The following is a 16,796-nucleotide window of genomic DNA, read 5'->3' as shown; positions in this document are numbered from 1 at the left end:
GAGAGAGAGAGAGAGAGAGAGAGAGAGAGAGAGAGAGAGAGAGAGAGGCAGAGAGAGAGAAAAATAACGAATGAGTCTAACCTGTTGCAATGTTATGTAGATTGGTTTGTTAAGAACGATCCATGTTACGGTTTCGTGGCAACCGGGTGCTGTCGTTGAACCTTCGTACGTCATGTAGTGTTCAGTATCAGGCAACAAACCACGAATTGATATGTGCTTTATCCTAGCTTCATTATCACCATAACGAATTCGGCCCAGCTCCTCGGTGAGTATCCTCAGTTCGGCATTGGAAAGCTCACCTTTCTGAAATTGGCATCCAAACCGAAAATTGTAAACACAAAATTAAATTAGTATTTTCAATATACATGCATACAGTCATGGAAATTTAATTAGGACCGGCATTGAAATTTCAACTATGATTCTTCCACGATTTTTCATACAAAAAATGCTATAAAGTTTAGTTTGGTCTGTAACTTTTCGAATTTGTTAAGAAATTTGAAATCTATTAAATGGTAATGTGGAAAAATGTATTTCAATTAAATACGACCATCGGTGGAGTGAATTTTGTCAAACAAATGATAAATTTTCCGATTTTTCGAAAAAATTTGTCATTTTTTGTATGGAAGGTCTTAATTATTTTTCCCGCAGTTTTTGGGCAATTTCATCAATAAATGATATCCTTTACCGAAAATAATGAAATTGATAGTCTAGTCCATTTATAAAAACTTCAAATATTCTCATAAACATCATTTCATGAATATTTTTTTGTAAAATAACAGAATTAATGGGAAAAAACTGAAATTTCAATGCCGGTCCTAATTAAATTTCCATGACTGTACGTAGCATAACACGTAAACGGATGCGACTGTTCTGAGAAATTGGTGTACATGAAGCGAACGAAAGTGAGCGGATTACGAACGAAACGAAGTGGTAAATTGCATAAAACTAATTTACGTTCCATTTACCTGCAGTAATACTGAAATGCCGATGATCCCTTGTGCACGATTCATCGAATCCGTAAAATTTGTGTAGAGTTGTGAATTATAACCAAATATTTGAATCTGTTTTGAAATAGAAAAAAAACCAGTGTAATTCAATTAATGATTTAGTATCAAATTGGATTGAGATCTCGATTTTTTTTTCTGGTTTCAAAATACAAACCTCCGCTGGGAATGTGTAGCCCTGTACACTGTGCTCTGATCCGTATTGATCATGAAGCCCGTAATGGATATGCATCTCTTCGAAACGGTATCGATATGACAACGGGCCACCCGTAATATTTATAGCTAAGCGAGAATCATCGTAAATCTGAGTACTGTTTGTGTCCACGCGAAACAACACGCTGTGTCCAGTATTAATGAGTACACCAGTTATCTGCACCAAAAATTATTTCGGACAATTATTATCGTATCGTTTTCGAAATTTAGTGGATTTTATTTTATTTTTTTTGAAACCGAAGAGATTTTCCATACCATTGATATGATACCAATAACAACTGATTTAAATAAAATTTAACGGCACTAACGATAGTAAATTATATTTTTAGTTACACAATTCAATCGTTATCAATCCATTTTAATATTCGATTTGGATTAAATCATTTGATCGTTAAAAACAGTTGATTGAATTATGTGGCTTACCCTATGTTTATCTATGTGCAAAGGCCTTAAATTCGGATCGAATAGTAAGCGTTGTGGTTCTAAGTTGACGGGCGATTGTCGTCGTCCTTTGTTGCAAAGCGACCATTCAGGATTTATGAGTCCCCAAAATGCTGGACCTGCCAAACGAACGTAAAAAGTAACAAACAAGCATTTTAAAACACAGACATATTGCATCGAAACATCTGAAAATGTTATAACAATGTTTGCCAAAATCCATAAGCACTTTATTATCTGATGCGACATTTTTTCTATCAGATGCAACTATGCCATCTCATATTCACACGACGCCAGCACAAATTTATGTATGAAATTTTTATTATTTATACTTTGTAGCCGATTTTCGAAGCAACAATGGGCCTTGAGTTTAAGTTTCCATACAATATGGCTGAAAAATGATCAACAACAATAGCAACAGCAATTTTATTGAGAAAACGGCATGTATGCGAATTGTGTGCCGTTACGGTATTAACAGTGAAAACACGAACTGTTGTAAAAAAAAATCATTCAACCGAGAGCTGATGGTGATGATGATGACGATGCGTTCACTCGCTATCTTGCATAGTTTGCACAAGCACGCATCGCGCCTAAAATGCTTAGTCAGCACGTCGGTCAAACCATTCACATCTAATACTTATCCTCCGTTCAATGCCTTCCAATTCAAAACACGCGTTGGATGTAAATTCTAAGCCAGGAATTCATTTTTGATGAACACCCATTTTTGTCCCAAAATACATACGTTTCCCCAAAATATATTACTCAGCTCTAAAGCACACAATTTCTCTTTGTTCATCCCATTCCGTCTTGCATATTTCTTCTACAATTTGCAACTTTCATATTCTTCGAAGGAAATCTCATTGGTTTTGCTTCATGCAGAAGAACATATTCGATGCATTGAATGCATTTATAACCGTCGATGATAATCAAAAGTGAGCTCTTGTGTCAGCTTGAAAACGAGCAAATCCTATTATTTTAAAGTTTTCAATGTGATTTGCAATTCACCAAAAATACCATTTATTTCAGTTATGAAAACAACGAAAAAACTATACTTCACTTCGATTTAACTGCATTGATGCAATTTGCACACATTTTTTTTGTCCATTCAATTCGTTTTTACATTTTCGTTTTCAAGAATCATTCTTCCATTTCTGTTCTTTTTTTTTGTTGTTGGAAAGTTTTGGCTGTCGCTCCATCGTAAATGGGATAAATCATTCACACTTCATTATTTATACAAAGTTTGGAATGTAAATGCATTTGCACAATGATAACAGATGATGTGACGCTCTTGATAACAATCTAAAGTGCATCTCCGTCTCTCACTCTCGCTCGCTCTCTCTTCGTTTCTCGGCCAAAGTAGACGTATTCCAGTGTGCGGTATGTGTGCGTGTTTTGCAAGTTTATGATTAAATGAATGAACATTGGAAACAATGCATCTGCTGATGCGATCGAACATTTGATGGATAATGGTGGTGTTCATCGTTCATGTTTTCAGCAAACCGAACCAATCGCATCGACAGCCATTAATACATTTTTAATGAATCAAAAAATGCAATTGCAATTTCACCAGAACAACACACACACACACACACATACACTCATTTTATCTTTCATCGATTCGCATAAACCCACAAATGACAGATATATATGTATATCGAAGAACGAAAAGGGATTACCGCTCTTGATGAAAATCATAAATCAACATTATTATATGCAACTGTATTGAAGTAGCATTTGTTTAATTCTTTTTTTTCTGCTGCTGCTGCTGATACTGTTAGTGTTGTTGTTGCTCCCTTCTGTTTGTCAAGAGACTTGTCCTCGCAAATTGTTCGAACAAATTGTCCACTCTTGCGAATGATGACCAACGAAGAGGTTCAGCAAACTATGAACGATTATGATTAGTAAATAAACGGTACTGTCATCTTGAGTAGTGCAAATTATGCCACTCATGAATCGCTTGAGATTAGTGACAGACACAAAGATGGAGAGCGATAGAGAGAGATAGAGATAGAGATAGAGTGTTTGTGGTATGTGGTGAAGTGCTCCACCAATTATTCGCAATCAACATGAAAAATTCACGATTCGTTTGGTCTTTCAATCTCGTTAGTGAGGCAAGCACGATGATGGCTTTTTGTTACAATTTTTCGGTATACATTTATATCGATAGAGCCATACCATATGTCACACAAAGAAGAAATGAACGTCCGAAAAGTTGAAACGGGTTTTGAATGGAAGAAACGATTCATAACGCTTAATAAGTTTGATTGCAACGACAAAAATGATTGAAAAGGCGTCTGTGATAAAGTGGTTGTGCTGCTGGGTGGAGTGAGCCAAGAGCCGTTCAAGAGCAAGAAGAATACGATAGAAAAAACTACACGAAGCAGATTGTTGCTCAAGGCTCGAAAATCAAAGTGGATTCGAAAGGCGAGCGTCTCAAAGAGATTGTGGCATACAAAGTGTCAGAGATCACAATATGATACGTGTACGACGTGAGCTATCTCTCTATTCCACTCTTCTCGGTTGCACAAAGGGCGGAATGTGTCTGTATGTCGGTATATATATCGTCTTTTCCGCCAATAACATCCACACCGGATATCTTGTGCATAAATAAAATGCTTTCAAAGCACAATTTCTATTTATTACTCATCGTAAATGTGAGCCATTGAACGTGGCATCGCATGTTTGTTCAATCTCTGGTTTTTCCCATGCATCCGAAACATCGATCTATTCATCGAGAACGAGTACAATGGCGAAAAATTGGAAAAGAAGAGAAAAGGCACACCGGCACACACACACACACACACACAAAAACTGTTCAGCGTGATAACAATGGATTTATGTGGTCGCTTCTGTTCATTTATCGATAGTCCATCATTGTTGTCGTCATAGTCGTCGCTTGATGATGAGATGATGACGTTGTTAAATGCTGTTTGATAAATTATTCTCTCCCTCCTATAGTTTTTGATAGCAGTCAACTTTTATGATATTCCGAAACATTTTCCTCTATCTCTTTCTCTGAAACGATGCCAAATTTCGACGCCGGAAAATTAATAATAACCATATCATATGATATGAAAATGATGTTCAATGGATGTTATTATTCGTGAAATGATTATGATTCAAAATTCATAATTTCCTGTTCGAAACGATTATTTTACCAACTGTGGAATGTGCTTGCACATGGATTATTTAACATATGTGTTTTTGACAGGTACGAAGGAATTTAATATTCAGTCGTTTGTGAAGATGCACCACTTCATATTTGTGAAAAATAAATGAGCACCGGATATTGATTACCCAAGCCCAACACAGTCTGTATTGAAAATCATATAGTATATGCATTGGCGTTTAGAATATAATCGTCTTTTGCAAGATTAAATCGCCAAACAAACAACATGTGACTTGAGAATATCACCTGTTGTTGAAAGCCATTTTGTGAAATTCGTACAAAGAGTGAGAAATCCTAGTCAAAATCAAAGCGAACACTTTTACATACACATTTAAAGCGAAGAAATTTCAAAAATACATATTAATTAAACGTGTTCACAACGCCGTCAACATGTTCTGACGAAGAAATTCATTAATGCCATCAAAACATAAATATTTATTTATTAAATGGATTTTCAGGCTTTGAGAGGTAGAGAGAGAGAGGTAGAGAGAGAGAGAGAATAAGTTTTAACCACTCATAATAATTCGACAGCATGAAAATAAATACAGCAAACTCGTGTGTGTGTGAGTGTCTGTCCTGACAAAGAACACAAACTTTATAACATGATTTCTCGATAAAGATAATAACCCATTCGCTACCGCATCATTTTGTCTGTTTTGCTATCAGCGATTTCCATATAACCACCACATAAATAGAACAATCGTCTTTGCCAAAACCTCATTTTTGTATTTCATTCTCCAAATTCAACGAATTTATGCCGCTAAACCACTCGGAGTAACAGGAGATTCTCTTCGGAATCGACCTTTTGGTTTCGATTAAAACACAAGTTTATTAAATGTGTTGAACATTTTCTGTGTCTATAAACCCTTTTATGTCTTTCTATTAAGCAAATAAGAGACATTGCATTTCTTCATTCTTCAAAATCCCTTCTTTGACTCGTTACTTTTTTGTGGCATTACCGCAAGACGAACGTTGGAATTTCGATGCTGATTAGAAAATTGTTTTGAATTACTTACTTGCATTTGTTGCTAACCAATGAATGTTGAATAAATAAATGCCTAGTTGTCAATAATTTATTGGTTGAACGATGGAAATACACCATTTTTTGTGGCTAAAAATATTCATAAAAAAGACGCAATGTAGCAGAGGCATTTTATCCCTCTGTACGATTTCATTTCGAAATGAAAAATAAAATCGAGTCACTTGTTCTTTTGGAACCTCTCGAGTAACATGATACTGAATTATTCAAATCCAAATGAAAATTGGCATCGAATTTCGACAGTTGCCTAATTGCAACGCTGTGAAGCACCATTATATTCAACAGATCCAAAACCTTTCAGAGTTCTGTTTGTCCCTATCGGAAGTTCACTAACATGAATCATGAATGACGTTTGAAATGCCATTTTTGACAAATATCATTTCCAATATTTGGGTAAACCTTGTGACGAAATCATTTAATCAAATTTCCAAACTCTACCGTATAGATGCCGCTAGAGCATCATTTGCTGAATATCTTCCATTTACGATTCATGTTGTTGCCTAATTGGAACTTTAAAATGTGCTCGCAAAAAATGGCATTCAACCCAATGAACCTAGTCTATCCACTCTATTCGAGATCTAACGATATTAAAAATCAATTTTTGAGTCGTTTTTTAACGAAAAATATTGTTTGTTGGAACAAAAAGGAGACATAAGAAACTTAGAATTTAAAAGCGAGGGAATAATTTTCTAGTAAAAGAAATGAATAAAAACTATGAAAAGGTTACCCATTGAAACGGAACAAATGATATTTAATGATTCCGAGAAAAATTAAATCAGTACTTCTGCTGGAAATTTGAACATCTGCTGGCAAATAATATCAGATATGGCTTTTTTTGTTAGAAGGGGGAGCGACTGTCCCGGTCATGTAAACTTTCATATATGATGTGGTTTTAATTTGCGTGCGTTTGTCGGCATTCTTTGTTCAAAGTTATAACTCGGTGTAGTCTGTATGCTCGAATATGGTAGCGCCTTAAATCATTCAACATTGAATGATGGAGCAAACAAAATGTACAAATATTTCAAGTTGGCATTTGGTGATGGTATTGTTTCTGTTGTGCATTCATACGTATACGAATTCCATGAAATTTATTTAGTGTTGATGTCGATAATTTGGTTTTCTTCCTTTTTGTTTCAGGTTAAAAGTATCCGGTTGTGTGTGTGTTTGTATTCTTACCGTTAAAAGCCACAGCCCATAGCCACAAACAAATATGTACAACGTATTCGTGGTTTACATCTTCATCTATTTAAATTAATGTACAGACGTTTGTATGGTATTTAACCCCACGCTCAAGCTCAATTATTCAAACGGTGTATTTAAAGTCTCATCTTGGTTCGTTTCCATCATTCAAAGACCATCCCAAGTACACACACACAATCACCCAACCACCAATACAATACATTACGCAACCGTATTATTCGTGATTCATCAGTTTTAAATAAGACCGAAATTTTCCTTCCGTTCATTTCAGCAAACCGTAATCAGTCAATTGAGTGTTGGTGGCTCAAGTTTCAAGTTAATATGAGAATGATTTGTCAAAAGACTTTGTATTCATCTGCCGAATAGAGGAACGATGAACCGAACGAAATGGGATTTTGCGATGGATTTCGAATGAATTTTGATTTCTAATCAAAATGGGTTAAAAATGGCGATGAAATACCACGAAATGCCTTAATTTCAGGCGATATATCAAACTGGTACGTGTAATTTTCGAACATAAACATATGAGGTAATTAACGAACCATATGAGCAAAATTATCTTTATGAATATTTTATGTCGTTTACACAACCAAACAACATTGAGCGTTGACTGCCAGCTTCTCTTCGCGCGGTGAATAATTCAAATACTTGCTTTACCATGGACTACTTTTGTACGTATAAATTAAAATTGTTTGTAACATATTTGAGATGCTTTGGTCTTACGTTGAAATGCAATCCATTCATAAGCCACGAGTGAAATGCCAACATAATTGAATGTTTAGCAAATTTGAAGTAAACTGATTAACTCTTTCCTGAGTGAAATCATGCAGTCTCATTTTCATTAATAAAAATTTAATCCGACAGAAAAAAGCATTAATATTCAATCCATATAGGATATTCGAGCTTTAGTTGTCAAAGTTGCCCAAGCTCGGTAAAATATACAGTCTCATTTTCAGTGGTTTCACATAATGTCCAATGCGATAATTGTTAATATCCTGGTTGAAGGCAATAATTGCAGAAATTTCACATATTTTAAATTGATCCGGAGAATATGCTTCAATAATGTGAAATTGTTGCAAAATTCCCGTGCTTCTCACATTTTAAATGTGTTGAAAAATGTTTCAAGAATCGGTGCGAGTTTTCCTTCAACAATTGAATGATTTGGAGCGAAAATGTAATACAGAAAAGTTGAGCGGAAAAATGTCAAATGAAAAGGGATAGCTATATAGTTCTCTATAGTTTACTATACAGTTTACTATATAGCTATCCCTTTTCCGCTCATTTATCATCGACATTTTTCCGCTCAACTTTTCTGTATTACATTTTCGCTCCAAACCATTCAATTATAATTAAAATGTACAGTGAACTGTACACTTTCACCATAATGCGTACATTTTTTGTGTGGCTTTTTGACAACATATTATCCCTGGCAGGCATTCATGGGTGTCGAGTTATTATTGCAATATTGTAACCATGGACATATAATGTCATGTGTGTGCAGATAGTGGATATGATTCAATGCATAAATAATTCTTTGAATTTGACATTTTCATTTGATTATGAGGATCTGATATCTCGTTTGCCGCACATATGAAAGCCAAATAGTGGAAAATTATGGAAACTGCTGGTTAAAGTTTGATTTCGATCATGCGGCGAGACGAGTGGTAAGGATGAACAGAGAAATGTAACCAAGACATAGTAGGAGTGAAGAGTGAACGAAGTAGAGAGTCCCAGACAACGAAGTAGAGACAGAGACATACTTTTGCACCGAGAAATAAAATCGATAGCATCGTTCGAATCGTCGACATCGAAGTATGTAAAGCCATAAAAAAGTTGACGTTACTTTTTGGGTTTTTGGGTTCGAGGTAAAACCCAATCCTTTTTGTGTGCAAAAGATGGTTTTTATTTTTTGGTCCAAATCGAGATTATAAATCGAAGTGATTTTTCATATAAAAGCCATGACCGCATCATTATGCGACTGGGTTCAGGTGACCAAAAAGGTGACAGTTTTTTTTTGAAATGTGAACGTAAAATCGTTTGCACTCATGATAAGTACATTAGAATAACAAGGAATAATAGCATTGCCGAAATGCAAATGAACTTTCAGTGAGTCGGCAATAGGAGCCACAACCATAGCCACACCAAAGGGAATTCAAAGATGAAACAAATTGCTTCGTCGCTTCGTCCCGGAAAAAAACACACACACGCTCCTCGCAAAGAACAGAAGACGCATTAGATAATGATAAAGCCAAAAATGTATTCACCGAATTGGGATCGCATCGAATTAATTATGGATGGAAAACGATTTCCACTCAACCTCTCCGGACGACGGAGTTGAGTTAATGAGTTAGCGACTGTGAAATTGTTGCAAAATGCAAAGTGTCTGAATAATTCTCGTTTTTTCTCTCTTTCTCTCTCTCTTTCTCACTCTCTTGAGACCACTTTGGACTGTGAACACCGAAGCCGTGCTATGTTTTGATTTTTTTGGTACTTTATTTTTGAAATATTCACCGCATTCTTGCATCAATGTAAAATCGATTTCTGAAATCGGCAGCCAGAAGAAAAAATACAACGCCCACGAAAATCGTCTTGAACGATGATGCCACAAACATGAATTCAAATTATATTCGTATAAATATCGAATACCATTGATAAGTATTTTGCTGTAAAATAATGACTTAGACCGCGGGCGGTTTGTTTTGTCTGTGGCAGAATATTGTGAATAGAAAATGTGTGCACTGGATTACTGATCAAAAGATACCGAAGCATTTGAAAATATACCTTGAAGGCTTATATTTCGACCGGAATTCTGTTATTATTTGTAAACATTGCAAATTGACTCACCTGAAATACCATCGTAGGTCCACCAATCTTCCCAGCTAACAGCACTCGTCACTGGAACAGAAAAAAGAAGAAAAGCTACTGTAATAACATGCTTAAAGTTTTCGAAAAATATTCCCATTTTAAAATCGTTTTTGTGTATAAAACATTGAAAAAATAACCACAAAAAATCAAACCAATAAAATAATGTTTTGGTACATTAAATCACACATTAAACATTTTTATGTTGGACTCAACCCATCAATAATTTTCATGCTGAATTTTTTCTGTTTATTTCATTTATGAAAAACAAAAATCCATTTTGCCAGACAACCGAACCAAAAAAAAATGTTTATTCATCGATGCATTATCGCTGTCATTATCGGTGTTGACGGTGGAAAAAATCAAGCCGAAATAATAATGCGATTGAGTCTTCTATTCGAACCATTCAATCAAAATCGAATTGATATTTAATTTACATTTCGAGAAAAAATACTTTCCTTTTTGAAAAGTTACTAGTTATTAATAACTATTATGATTCCATCAGACATGAAATGGCATAAATTAGCTTTTAATTGTTTACATGTCATGAGTGAATGAAAAGAGAAAAAACAAACGGTGAAACTTTCTTGTATTGTATGCTCAAGTTTAACATTGACCGTATGTGTTTGGGTTCGATGCGTGAAAAGGTGTCCGAAAAGGGATCAACCGTCGATAGACTAAATGGATGAACAGGTACGATCCGATGAATGCCTTCACTCATTCTGAATATAGGACGGGGAAGGAGGCGTCGCATTAATCACTGAGCATAAAACAGAGAAAAACAAAGCCATTAGGCAGATGTCTCACATTTGGGCGTTCTCACACATATCATTTCCAATCTCAAAACATATTTATTTACATACAAATATAATCAAATTCAAATTACAAGCACATGAGAGACTGAGCGATGGGGGAAAAAGCGACACGCACACGCACCGCTGTTTCATTTGAGGGAAAATAGTTTAATGAAAAGCTGGTTTTTGTATCAATCCAAATTAATACAAACAATTGTTTCATGAATATGAATATAACAAACTGATGGATTGTATTTTGATGTTTTATTAGTCATATAGGGATGTATGAGGTTTTGTGATTCGATTTTAGCTATTGGTAACAATCACATGATTAATTGTACGGATCAATTATCGACACAAACCATCGATATCTTTATTCCAATAATACAATTGTTTTCTCATTCAAAAAGTTTCGGAATCAAATGATTTTCAATCTTAATAAACTATTCGTTTTGACTTCTTGTAAATTTCGAATTCAGTCCATTTTGGCTGTGCACAATTTTTTTTCTCCACCGTGTTGTCATTGCAGAGTAGAAAATTGAAAAAAAATAAAATAAAGCGACAACAGTCAATTGGGACCCAATGAGACGATGTTAAGCGATGGAGCTTATCAAATGTCAACAGCACGACCACGGTTTGAATAAAAAATGGCATGAATATTTGATGAAGGCATTGCATGCAATTGCCGTCCAATGAAAACATGTACGTTTTGTTGTTGATTGGTTTTTTCTCTGGCTCGTCTCTCTTCCATCCATTGTCGTTGTATCGCATGTCGTATGCTACCGGACAAGCGAATGAAGCAATTTTTATCACTTCATTTGCAGCCGAATCAAACATAAATTTTCAATTTTCGGAATGTCACTTACCCTGACTGACAGATATTATTAACAGGAAGTGCACGAAAATACCTCCAATCAATTCAATTTCACATGAATCCAAAATATATGCATACACGTTTTCGGCTACTGTGTCTTTTTTCTCTCTCTTCCTCTTCTGGCCATTGTTTTCCTGTTGAGCCACTTTTTCACGTGAGTGCTGTGCACTACGGTTTGGTCATTATTATGCAATAAATCATCCATTTGTTGGTTTGGTATCGTATGGCTTATATATATTGCCGAAACCGGTAGCAACTACTGTGATTTCTGACAAATTCATTGGATATGCCACCCACAATGCTCTCGCACTTTGACATGCGGTGGCTTGTACGACGAGAGGGAGAGAAGAGAATGGCATTCACTTCTTATAAACATATCCGGTACATGAATACTTTGACTCCAGCCATGTCAACGTCAACAAAAACATTCCACAACATAACAAAATTGTTTTCTTCGTTACACGCACAAAAAAAACGAATATTCCATCACCGCACCATATCCAATCTTCTCCACAAAAACCGATCTGATTCGTGCTGCTTTCTCTCTGTTTGTATATTGCGCTTTGTCGGACAAGTCAAATAACAAAATTTCTTTATCTGCACGAAACAATTTGACATTATACGCTTCTAATATTGGTCTTGAACTTGTGATGTGATTTGTCGAATTGGGCGGAAACTTTCGGAATTTATTCCGGTTTCACTTGGACCAACGGCCAAAGCAATTGCCAAACGATTCGAACTACAATAATAAATGTGACACTTCCTGTTGGCCGTTTACAATCTTCAGATGCAGGGACATTTCGTTTTATCATCAGAATTAAACCATTTGGAACAATTCCAGGAAATCATCTCGAATTTCCGCCCTCTTTTGTTCAAACTCAATGAATGGATACCAACGATAAAATTCGACATTTGTTTTTCATTCGGTGATATTAAGAGTAAGTAAGAGCATATGCTTGTTTTTCGAGATTTTAAAATAATGTCTACATATTCGTATAATGTTCGGCTATAGAACTTGAAAATAAGTTTGTATAAATGTTAGCATCACTTATAAATGATAATTTGTAACACAACAAAAGCATTTTAATTCAGCATTTATTTTGTATCAGTCAAAGTCAGACGTACAATTCTTTGGATGAAAATCAACAGAGTCTCATTATAATTTAACCCTCTATTGCATTAATTTTTCCCAGGAGTACTGGTACTTGGTTGATTTTTGGCCATAGATATTTAAAAAAAAATCATAATCCTGGATTCCTCATGGTTTAGTCAGGAAATGCGATTGACATAAATCAGAGAACAATCAAATCCATTGTTTAAAAGTGTCTAAAATGTGTCTAATTTGAAGTTCGAATAATTTATTTTGTCAAATTTTTGTTTTTGCACACATTTTTGTTTATAACTTTACAATTAGACTACATAGACAAATATTGCCAAAGACAAAAATAAAGAGAAAACATTGGCAAATAAAATTTTTTTTTGAAACAATGTGATCCGATGTACAGTGTACATTCTACAGGCATTCAAATGTTGCCCGTCTAGAGGCGGTTGTATGCATTAGAGGGTTAAAAATAACTATACAAATATCGAATAACATGCGTAAAATTTAAAATTTAAGTAAGTTTTGCTGTTGGAAAAACCATAAAATGGAAGTCATACGAATATGCTTCATTTTTATTCATATAATTAAAACAAGAAAGTTAGAGTTTTTTAAGAGTCTGCGCTACACGTAGAGTCTTTTAGTACCCAAGAAAGGACTCATTTTGGGTCTAGTTTGTTATTGCATAACAAACTATAACTGGGCCGTTACATGAAATGTACATCACAATGTATGGATGGATTAGATACATAGCATACACAGTACAATAAAGTTCAGATCACCAAAAATCAAAAAACAGCTAAACTTCTGTATTAAATTCAATGCTACTGAATGCTACCACAATAACCAATACTGTACATCGTACATCATAATGTATGAAAATGAAAATTTTCAAGTATCGTATTGGTAATAGCATTTTAATCACAAGTTGTAGTTAGTCACAGATGATAATTAAACATAAAAACAGAATCTGTTTTACTTTTCCGTACACAACGTGTCAAGGGAAAGTATAGGAATTGGTCCCGAAAACTTTTTTCGCAAAATTAGCTTAGATCGTCATAAAAACTCATGAAACGCGTAGAAAACCACTTTTTGAGACACTTTTCCGTTCGTGTGCCGTCGTCGTCGTCGTCGTCGTTGTCGTCATTGTCGTCGTCGTAGCTGTTTGTAAACACTATAACTCAAAAAATAACTGAGATAATCAAAATCTGGAAATGCCAAAAGTTTTGTATTCGAAAAACTTAGTTTAAGTTCGAAGATGAGCCATTTTCGATTTGATCCTGGGGTACTTGCCCTAAGAAAAACCTCAAAAAATTGACACTTTTGTATGGGAGGTACCCGTAAATCGACTCCGATTGGCTTCAAACTTTCTGGGAATTAATTTTTTGGGAGGAAAATAAGATTCTGAAATTTTGAAACCAATCAGAATCGATTTACTATAACCTCCCATACAATTTTTTTCGGAATTTTGACTAAAATTACCGATTTTTGGACATTTTTTGTATGGGAGGTACCCGTTAATCGATTCTGATTGGCTTCAAACTTTCTGAGGTTTCATTTTTGGAGAAAAAATAAGATTCTAAAAGATTCATGTTGATCGCATCTGCAGAAGTTTGATTTTTTGTCCTCAATTTTTGTCGAAATTTTCTTGGAAAAAATTGAGGGGCAAAAACCAAACTTCTGGTAATGCGATCAAGATGAAACTTTCAGAATCTTATTTTTTCTCCAAAAAATGAAACCTCAGAAAGTTTAAAGCTAATGAGAATTTTTCACTTTATTTTTATTATTATATTTTCACTGCCTTTATTTCAAGAAAATTCACAAAAAATAACCAAAAGTACCTACGGACAACGCAGGCCAACGGTACGGAAAAGTTCGGGATTACCAATGTAATTCTTTTTATTGGAATTAAAAAATCCAAAGTTTTGACCACCGATGGAGAAAAAAAACGAAGTTATGTACATTTTCAATGTACGTTTCATGTAACGGTAAAAACGCTCTTCCACTTTCATTTATCGGGAAATTGAACTATTACCGTTCATTAAAATGTACGTTACATGGAAACACAAAACCCAAAACCAAAACGGAATGATAATTAAATTCCATATGTTCATTAAAGGAACTCATGTTCCGAATTCGATATTTGAACCGCCTTCCGTGAATGCATTACATGCGAAATAATTATTTGCAAATTGCAGTGATAAATGATTAAAATAAAACGAAATGATTCTAACTTATTTTTGGATTTTAGGTTTGTTTTTTTTAATCAAAAATTTATTTAGTTTATGAGTAGATTGCGTATCGAATGGATTAATTTTAATGGAAAAGCAAATGCAACAATTCTCACATGCGAAAATTCTTATTTTCAATTCTCATAATTAATTTTCAATGTGGTATGTTCAGTCGTTCCTCTAATTTCTTAAATGAAATCAATTAAAGAGCCGCAAAAGCAAGAACAATCGACGGAAACCAAAACGATAACTTTAAATCATTGAAGCAATTACAACAAGGAGAGAAAAGACGTCAAAAAACGCATCGACCAAGTGAAAACGTAAACACGCAAACGTGGGCAAGCTTGAAGCTCTTCACTTATGAAAATAGATTCTATCTAGTAAAAACAAGTCAAAATCGCCAGATGGAGGTCTACATTTTTCAAATCCCAGATAGTGGTAAAACTGACCTCCCCGTTTTACACACGTCTGTCAACACAACACGAAAAAACCAATTAAATTGTTACATTTCGTCTGTGTTCAGCGGGGAAAAGTAGCGCAGCGAGAAAGAAAACTAATAAATTTAAGGTGTGTATTTGAGAAACGGATGAAATGTCGATTTGGGTGTGCCGAAGCACCGCGTCAATATCGAGTATACACGGGTGATAATTAGTAAACACTAAAAAAGTATACACAGCCGTTGCGAGTTAAACTGAAACATGGCAGATCAAATCGGCCCCAATCGGATATTTATTTCGTAATTATTTCGGTGAATCAATATTATTCGAATGCATGAAATTCAAGCCATTAGTCGCGTCTCCACCCAGTTCGTGCCGTGATCAATACCGCGCTTTTACCACTTACATGATGAATTTTCTATTTTATTCTCGCTCTGCCTCTGTCTCACTCGTTGTCGTCCACTACTCAATGCCACCGCTCTTTTCCATGGGTTTGAATCATTGCACGACGCGTTCGAAATGTCTCGGTAATTGTTTTTCCAGTAGCAATGTTTGATTCTTTTCACTTCAATCCACTTCACTGTTAATGCAAATAGAACGCGAATCGCGTTCATCTTCATTTTTTGCCCGTTATTTCGTACCGTTATCTTATGCTGTCATTGCAGTTCAAACATTGAAGCAGTCATTATTTTTCCGTTTAATTAAAAAATGCTTGTGTTTTGTTTGTGTGCTTGTTTTTTTTTTCTTTCTCTTTTTGCCCCGGAAAATAACAACGCAAATTATTTTTCGGAACAAATGAGCGCACAAATTCCGCGTGTTTCATTCGTTTATTTACTTCGTTTTTTCTTCTACTCCTTCAAAAAGCATGCAACGACGTTGCAAAGCTGCAACGAGCTTTGTTGATTACTCGAGCTTCCGTAATGTTAGCCGATGTTTTTTCCCTTTCTTTCTCTTCCAGTTTGTTGTTCGTGTTCGTTTTATTTTTCGCAAAAAAGAACTTGATTGAAACGAAAACTTGATTGAAGGAAAGGGATGGAAAATCGTTACGCTTTTGAGCTTCGTTTGCCTTGAAATATTTTATTCCAATTACACTCAATCGAAAATGAAGGAAAAAAAACCAACAATTTTCTTACGTTTAATTTTTGAAAGGAAAACGGGCAAATGTATTGATTCTCCGAGATCCGAGTTTACACCACGTTCATAATTACAAATGAACTAGGTCAAAGCGCTCCAAAACTGTTTGACTTTTCAATGTGTTAAAATTTTTGGACTTTATACTCAGGGCTAAATTATCGACGTTTTCTATTTTCTTCTCATTTACCACCAACTCAAATGTCTTTTATAGTAACGAACTGTTCCAAAATCATTACGATTGTAGTCACTAATTAAAAATGAATAGGCAAGAATGCGAACGTATCGACATAAGGGACAAATCC

At 34.9% G+C, this 16,796-nt stretch overlaps 1 protein-coding gene across 4 annotated transcripts in view; it reads right to left on the bottom strand.

Annotated features, from left to right (window-relative positions):
• The window catches only part of LOC129566723 (carbonic anhydrase-related protein 10), a 42,944-nt gene that overhangs the window by 8,457 nt on the left and 17,691 nt on the right, over positions 1–16,796 (bottom strand). For 2 of the 4 annotated variants that reach the window (XM_055442924.1, XM_055442926.1), the window contains exons 3-7: positions 9,908–9,958; positions 1,641–1,777; positions 1,162–1,374; positions 966–1,061; positions 82–303 (exon numbers count right to left, since the gene is read on the bottom strand). In XM_055442924.1, coding sequence (XP_055298899.1) covers positions 82–303; positions 966–1,061; positions 1,162–1,374; positions 1,641–1,777; positions 9,908–9,958 — 719 coding nt within the window. Of the gene's footprint in view, positions 1–81; positions 304–965; positions 1,062–1,161; positions 1,375–1,640; positions 1,778–9,907; positions 10,166–16,796 lie in introns of those variants that run through there. The other 2 variants (XM_055442923.1, XM_055442925.1) reach the window with 1 other exon arrangement.

This window comes from Sitodiplosis mosellana, unplaced genomic scaffold, assembly GCF_009176505.1.
Source record: "Sitodiplosis mosellana isolate CC-2019 unplaced genomic scaffold, AAFC_SMos_1.0 Smas_scaffold_4, whole genome shotgun sequence".
NCBI classification, from domain to species: domain Eukaryota; kingdom Metazoa; phylum Arthropoda; class Insecta; order Diptera; family Cecidomyiidae; genus Sitodiplosis; species Sitodiplosis mosellana.
The sequence above is the reverse complement of the archived record's forward strand: the minus strand, read 5'-3'. Positions and strand labels throughout refer to the sequence as shown.